This window comes from Crotalus tigris, unplaced genomic scaffold (genome assembly GCF_016545835.1).
Source record: "Crotalus tigris isolate CLP2741 ecotype Arizona unplaced genomic scaffold, ASM1654583v1 scf7180000021542.6819, whole genome shotgun sequence".
Classification (NCBI taxonomy): Eukaryota; Metazoa; Chordata; class Lepidosauria; order Squamata; family Viperidae; genus Crotalus; species Crotalus tigris.
Window position 1 is genome coordinate 1 of NW_024098559.1, and position 6819 is coordinate 6819.

Here is a 6819-nt window from a genome sequence, read left to right on the forward strand (position 1 = left end):
AAAGAAAAAGAAAGGGAGAAAGAAAGAAAGGAAGGAGGGAAAGAGAAAAAGAGGAAGGAAGGAAAGAAGGAAAAAAGACAGAAAAAGAGAAAGGAAGGAAGAAAGAAAGGAGGGAGGGAGGAAAACAAAGAAAAAGAAAGGAAGGAAAAGGAAGGAAAGGAGGAAAAGAGAAAGAGAAAGAGGAAGGAAGGAAAGAAGACAGAAAAATAGAAAGGAAGAAAGAAAGGAGGGAGGGAGGAAAAGGAAGAAAAAGAAAGAGGAAGGAAGGAGGGAGGGAGGAAGGAAAGAGAAAAAGAAAAAAGAGGAAGAAAAAGAAGAGAAAGGAAGGAAGGAAAGAAAGAAAAGAGGAAGGAAGGAAAGAAAAAGAGAAAGAAAAAGAAAGAAAGAAAGAAAGAAAGGAGAAAGAAAGAAAGAAAGAAAGAAAGAAAGAAAGAAAGAAAGAAAGAAAGAAAGAAAGAAAGAAAGAAAAGAAACAAAGGCTTTCAATCCAAATCAAAAGCCAGGCCAAACGAAGAACGGACGCAACGAAAGGCAGTTTATTACTGGGAAGGAGGATCTTGAATGGGGGGGGGGGGCTTCGCAACGGAAGAGCAAAGTCAGTCTCTAAAGTTGCCTTTCCCAGCTCAGGGACTTTAAAAAAAAAAAAAAATCTGGACTTCTACTCCCAGAATCCCCCTGCCTGCCTGCTTGCTGGCTGGGCATTCTGGAAGCTGAAGTCCAGCCATGCTGGCTGGGGAACTCTGGGTGTCAAGACCCTTGGCCCATTTAAGTTGTGGACTTCAACTCCCAGCATGCCCCAGCAGGAGTGAACTTTAACCCCCAGCATGCCCCCAGCTAGGAGGGTGAAACGCCACCCAACTCCCAAATACCTGCCCCAGCTTGGGTAGACTTCCAACTCCCAGAATTCAGGCCGGCTGGGGAATTCTGGGAGTTGAAGTCCACACGTCTGGATTTTAAAATTCTCAAAGCGGAGAAATGCTGCACCAGACGGACGGGGGGGGAGGGGGATTGCGTGATTGAGGAAAAAGCTTTTTTTTTTTTTTTTGGTGTGTGTGTGTGTGTGTGTGTGTGTGTGTGTGTGTGTGTGTGTGTCTACTTTCCCAGGATTAATTTAAATTCTAAACTTTAAACTTAAGTTTAGCCACCAAGAGCTTCAAACCACCACGTGGGTCAGCCAAAGCTGCGGCCTTGGAAGTGCTGGGGGGGGGAGAAAAACTGCCCCCCACAGCCCCCCCCTTTTTTTAACAAGAGCGAGCGGGAATCGAACCTGCCACTCAAAACTCCTGCAGACTTTCTTTCTTTCTTTCTTTCTTTCTTTCTTTCTTTCTTTCTTTCTTTCTTTCTTTCTTTCTTTCTTTCTTTCTTTTTTTTTTTTTAAAGAAGTCTTGGGTTTGGGTCAAGCCACAAAACGGAACCGGGTTCTCCCGACGCCAGAAAACCAGCATTTCTCAAGATCCTGCAAACCAGCATCGGGGAGGAACACAATTCTGTCGAAACGAACACACACACACACACACACACACACACACCCCACCCCCGAATACCAAAAGTCATTTCGGAGGACTCTGCAACCATCTCATTCTTGCGCCAGACGTTTTGTGTGTAAATCTGGGCTACCCACAAAAAGTAAAATAAACCGAGATGGGAATCCTAGCCTGGCGGCTTCGAATCCAGATGTTTCACCTGGCTGTGGAGAGGCCCCATCGTAGATATTGGTCAGACAGAGCGACGGGCGCCCTGCGTTTTGCGCTCTGCCTGCCCCAGAGCAGGGTGTGCGTTTGGACACTGCTGCAACACAACCCCACACCAAGAACGGATGGGGCTGGAGAGCCAAGGAGGGGCGGGGGGGAAATACCCCCTCCCCAGGCAGCCAAAAGTTCTCTCTGGCCCCTGATGCTTAGCTTGGACTCAAAGCAAGCAAGTGCCCTTTCTTTCCTCCGATGAGTTCATCATATAGTTCTCGACTTACGACGGCAATGGCGTCCAAAATTTCTGTTGCTAAGTGAGACAGTGCTGCCGTGAATTTTGACCTACTTTACCACCTTCACCGCAGTTCTTCAGTTAGTGACACGGTTAAGGGAATCCCCCCATTGACTTTGCTGGCCAGGACACAAAAAGGGATCGCGTAACCCTGGGACACCGCAACCGTCGTAAATGCGAGTCAGCTCCCAAGCATTGGGCAGGCCGCAACGATTGTGGCGAAAACGGCCGCAGCTCGCTTTTTTCCGTGAGGTTGTAACTTTGAGCAGTCACTAAACGAACGGTTATAAGTCGAGGACTACCTGTATTATAGATTTAAATAGATTTTTTGGGCGGCAAAATCACCACTTCTACCACCGGGCCTTCTAGCCTGGCTGCTCCTGAAACGACAAACGCCGCTCGCAGCGTCGGTTCGCCCGTTACCGTAACCGACTCGGATCTCGAGGCAGGACGAACCGGACCGGCCATCCGAGATCCGAAACGGCCTTCGCTGCAAGCGAGATTTATAATCTCGGAGTCATCTCGGGGGAGGAAGGCTCTGGATCGTGGCCTCCGTCTGTCTCCCGCACCGACCGGAGAGAACTCCTGGTCTCCACGATTCCGCCGGCCTGAACCAGCCGACGTCTACCCAGGACTCTCGGAAAAGTCGCGTAGCTGACGAAGGGCTACTTTGCTCCGGTGACGTTCTTGGAGCGTAAGAAATACTGTTCGGCTCGCCCCTTCGGCCGCTCCAGTGTCCGCCTCTCCCTCTCAAACTGCCGCTGGAGCTGCACGGCCAGCCGCCGGTCGGCCTCCTCCTGTTGCAGTCTCTGCTCCGTCCTGCTCGGCGGCCGTTGCCGCTTCTGTCGCCGCGAGTCGGAGACCGGAGGGCCTTTGCGACAGGCGGCCGACGGCCTCAGCCGCTTGACCGAAGGGTCCAGGTGCTTGGTTTTGCACGGCCGCTTCTGCCCGCGCCGCAGGGAGGGGGTCTCCTCGCCCAGCCCCCTCTCGAGACGGAGGCCGTTGGAGAGACGGCGCAGTTCGCTCTCGTCCCAGTAGCGGCGTGGCTTCCGTTCGGCCGTAAGGGAGCCGTTCTCCAAGGCCGAGTTGACTCGGACGACTTTCCGGGCCATTGAAGTTTTGGCATCGTAGTGAAGGCAGGGCCCGGCCAGGCGGGGAGCAGTTTTCGCTTTGGGGGGCTCGGAAATCCCGGAATTGGGAGGCTTCTCGGCGGCTCTTGGCGGGAGGACGTGGGGAGTCAGCTCCGTCGCCTCCGAGTCTCTCCGACCGTTGGCGGAACGGTCGCACCTGGCTACAGAGAGGAGAGGGAGAGAGTCCGGCAACGAGACCAAGCTGGACATCGGCAAAGGACACTTGACCGGGACGGGGAGATTGGGAGGTTCGCCCGGCTCGGGAGCCGAGGAGGTCAAGGTGGCCTTGCAGAGGGTCTTCTTGACCTGACGATCCTGGAGGATCCGCTCCCACTTCTTCAGGATCCACGGGCTGGCTTCGTACGTGGTGGGCTTCTGCAGACTCCTGGTCAAGTTCCTGGGGGTGGACTTGATGATGAGAGGGCTCAGCACGCGCCCGTCGGGCAGCTGCTTGGGCGGCGTGCAAGGCGAGCAGACGATGGGCTTGAAGTGGTTCAGCTCCTCCGAGATGCTGTCGTTGCTCTCGGGGCTGATGGAGCGCTCCTGCCTGGGCAGGACGGGGAAGGAAGAGGGCGCCTGGGGGGGAAGCACCAGGCGCTTCTCGGCAGTCAGATCCGGAGCAGAGAGGCAGCGGTTGTTCTGGGTGGAGGAGAGGACGCCCAGCAGGGAAACCGAAGCACCAGCGGAAGGGTTGACCTGCAAGAGAAGCCGTTTCAGTCAGCAGTGGCGCTACAAAAGGGAAGTCTAGGGAGATTCTCCGTCATTCCACGTCACGGTTGTCCCAAAGGTGCTGGGCTGCATTAACAGAGGGAGAGAATCAGGATCACGTGAAGTGTTAATACCACTATACAAGGCCTTGGTGAGGCCACACTTGGAATACGGCATCCAGTTTTGGTCACCGCGATGTAAAAAAGATGTTGAGACTCTAGAACAGTGGTTCTCAACCTTTCTAATGCCGCGACCCCATAATACAGTTCCCCATGTTGTGGTGACCCCCAACCACTTATACATCACTGGGTGCCAGGGGCATGGCCAAAAAAAAGGGGGGAAAAATGGCGGACAGCCTTGTTTGGCGACCCCCGTGAAATGGTCGTTCGACCCCAAATGGGGTCCCGACCCACAGGTGGAGAACCGCTGGTCTAGAAAGAGTACCGAGAAGAGCAACAAAGAGGATTAGGTGACTGGAGGCTAAAACAAGGAACGGTTGCTAGTATTGGGTAGGTCTAGTTTAACGAAGAGAAGGACAAGGGGGGACAGGATAGCAGCCTTCCAGTATCTCAGGGGCTGCCCCAAAGAAGAGGGAGTCAAGCTATTCTCCAAAGCGCCTGAAGGCAGGACAAGAAGCAACGTGTGGAAACTCATCCAGGAGAGAAGCAACCTGGAACTAAGGAGAAACTTCCTGACAGTGAGGACAATTAACCAGTGGAACCACCTGCCTCCAAAAGCGGTGAATGCTCCAACACTGGAAGTTTTTAAGAAGAGACTGGACAGCCACTTGTCCGAAATGGTGTAGGGTTTTCTGCCTGAGCAGGGGGTTGGACTAGATGACCTCCAAGGTCCCTTCCAACTTTACTACTATCATTATTATTATTATTAGTGCTTTTTCAAGAGGCAACTGGACTTCCTTGTTTTTCCTTGAAGACGTTTCGCTTCTGATGCAAGAAGCTTCTTCGGGTCAGACTGGATGGTGGGAAACGGAAGGATTTATATTATTTGCAGAAAAACTGGTCATTTGCATCCTTTTAGAGGGGCGTTGAGGCCACTTGGACGCTTGTCTGTGTCCTCAGGGTCACCTGAGTGGTGCAAATGGGCGTGGAGCCTTCTTGGAACTGCTGAAAGGACGGTGTTCCACACCCATTCGCACCGCTCAGGTGACCCTGAGGACCCAGGCAAACCTCCAAGTGGCCTCAACGACTCTCTAAAAGGATGCAAATGACCGGCTGTCTGCAAGGAGTATAAATCCTTCCGTTCCTCCACCATCCAGTCAGAGCTGAAGAAGCTTCTGGGATGAGAAGAGAAATGTCTTCAAATAATAACGAGGAAGTCCAGTTGCCTGAAAAAAAAGCACCTTTGGGACACAAAACGGGAGATAAATTCAGAACAACAGAGGACAGAGCAGAGGGGGAACCAGCGTTGATTCTGGTCACCTTTCCCACAAAATTAAAAATCAAATAATTAATGACAAGTAGTCATTGATTTACAGGCGTGTGACTGCATTCTACTTATTTCCAGTTTGGGGCCAAATTTGACTTTACTTCCAGTTTTCACTAAAATCCAAACTATAACGAATTTGTTGGTTTATAGTTACTGCAAAAAGGGTCATAAAGTTAGATCGGCCAGGTGACTGATCTATTTTACAACCTTTATGACATAGAACGGGGGTCTTCCAACTTGGCCCCTTTGATGACTTGTGGACTTCAACTCCCAGAATTCCTCAGCCAGGGTGCCCGGATGAGGAATTCTGGGAGTTGAAGTCTGGGGGTCTTCCAACTTGGCCCTTTGATGACTTGTGGACTTCAACTCCCAGAATTCCTCAGCCAGCATGCCTGGCTGATGAATGCTGGAGTTTGAATTCGCGGGGATCTTCAAAATGGCCCTTGATGACCTTGTGGAGTTCAACTCCCAGAATTTCCTCAGTCCGGGTGGCCCGGCTGAGCGAATTCTGGTGATTGAAGTCTGGGGGGTCTTCCCAACTTTGGCCCTTTTGATGACTTTAGTGGACTTCACTCCAATATCTCACCGGGTGCCCGGATGAGGATCTGGAGTTGAAGTCTGGGGGGTCTTCCAACTGGCCTTTGATGACTTGTGGACATTCACTCCCAAATTCCTCAGCCAGCAATGGGCCTGGCTGAGGAATTCTGGATTTGAATGTCTGCGGGGACTTCAAACTTGGCCCTTTGATGACGTGTGGAGTTCAACCCCAAATTCTCAGCAGTGCCCGGCTGAGGAATTCTGGGAGTTGATTCTGGGGGTCTCCGAACTTGCCCTTTGATGACTTGTGACTTCAACCCAGAATTCCGCATCAGGGTGCCCTGGTGAGGAATTCTGGGAGTTGAAGTCCGTGGGGTCTTCCAAACTTGGCCCTTTGATGACTTGTGGACCTTTCAACTCCCAGAATTCCTCAGCCAGCATGCCTGGCTGAGGAATTCTGGGAGTTGACGTCCACAAGTCACCAAAGGGTCAAGTTTGAAGACCCCCCAACATAAAACAATAACGGACAGGCTCCACCATGGTCTCCAGGTACACGGCTAGTGTACATGGAATCTCTTTTAGAGGAATCTTAAGAATCTCTTTTAGAGGAAAACTCAAGATTTAATTATTTTTTTAAAGACAACAATGGCTTTCCCCACGTATCGCAAAGATCCGGTACCTTTGTTCTGACGGGCGCCGATCTCTGCCTGCTTTTCGATCGATTGCCCAGCGTATCGTTGCAACTTTGACTCCTTTTGACTTTGGAGCTAAAATTTCTACGGAGATTTTTGCAAAAGGGAAAAAAATAAACGGGGTGGGGGGGGGGAAGAAGAACATTAGCTGGTTTATTTAAGCCACACATTTAAGTTAGTTTATTTATTGCCATTATTAAAACACTGGCCTGCCCTTTGAAATACAGGCAGTCCTCAAGAGTTCGTTTAGTGACTCTCTGAAAAACGGACTTAGGACTGTTTTCACAGTTACGACCGTTGCAGCATCCTCCACGGTCACGTGATCA

General features: G+C 51.3%; 1 protein-coding gene across 1 annotated transcript; it reads right to left on the reverse strand.

Annotated features, from left to right (window-relative positions):
• Positions 1–514: 514 nt before the first annotated feature.
• LOC120296798 (E3 ubiquitin-protein ligase RNF169-like) lies at positions 515–6685 on the reverse strand. Its single transcript, XM_039318790.1, has 2 exons — positions 6481–6685; positions 515–3806 (listed from the first exon to the last, which is right to left on the reverse strand). Exons 1-2 carry the CDS (start codon positions 6661–6663, stop codon positions 2646–2648), a joined length of 1344 nt encoding a protein of 447 aa, XP_039174724.1. The 5' UTR covers positions 6664–6685; the 3' UTR covers positions 515–2645.
• Between the last annotated feature and the right edge of the window lie 134 nt (positions 6686–6819).

Coding starts and splice junctions, on each gene's coding strand:
- LOC120296798 (XM_039318790.1), bottom strand. CDS start 6,663: ATGTGTGGCTTAAATAAACCAGCTAATGTTCTTCTTCCCCCCCCCCAC. Junction 3,807..6,480: donor CGGCGCCCGTCAGAACAAAG/GTACCGGATCTT, acceptor CTTCTCTTGCAG/GTCAACCCTTCCGCTGGTGC.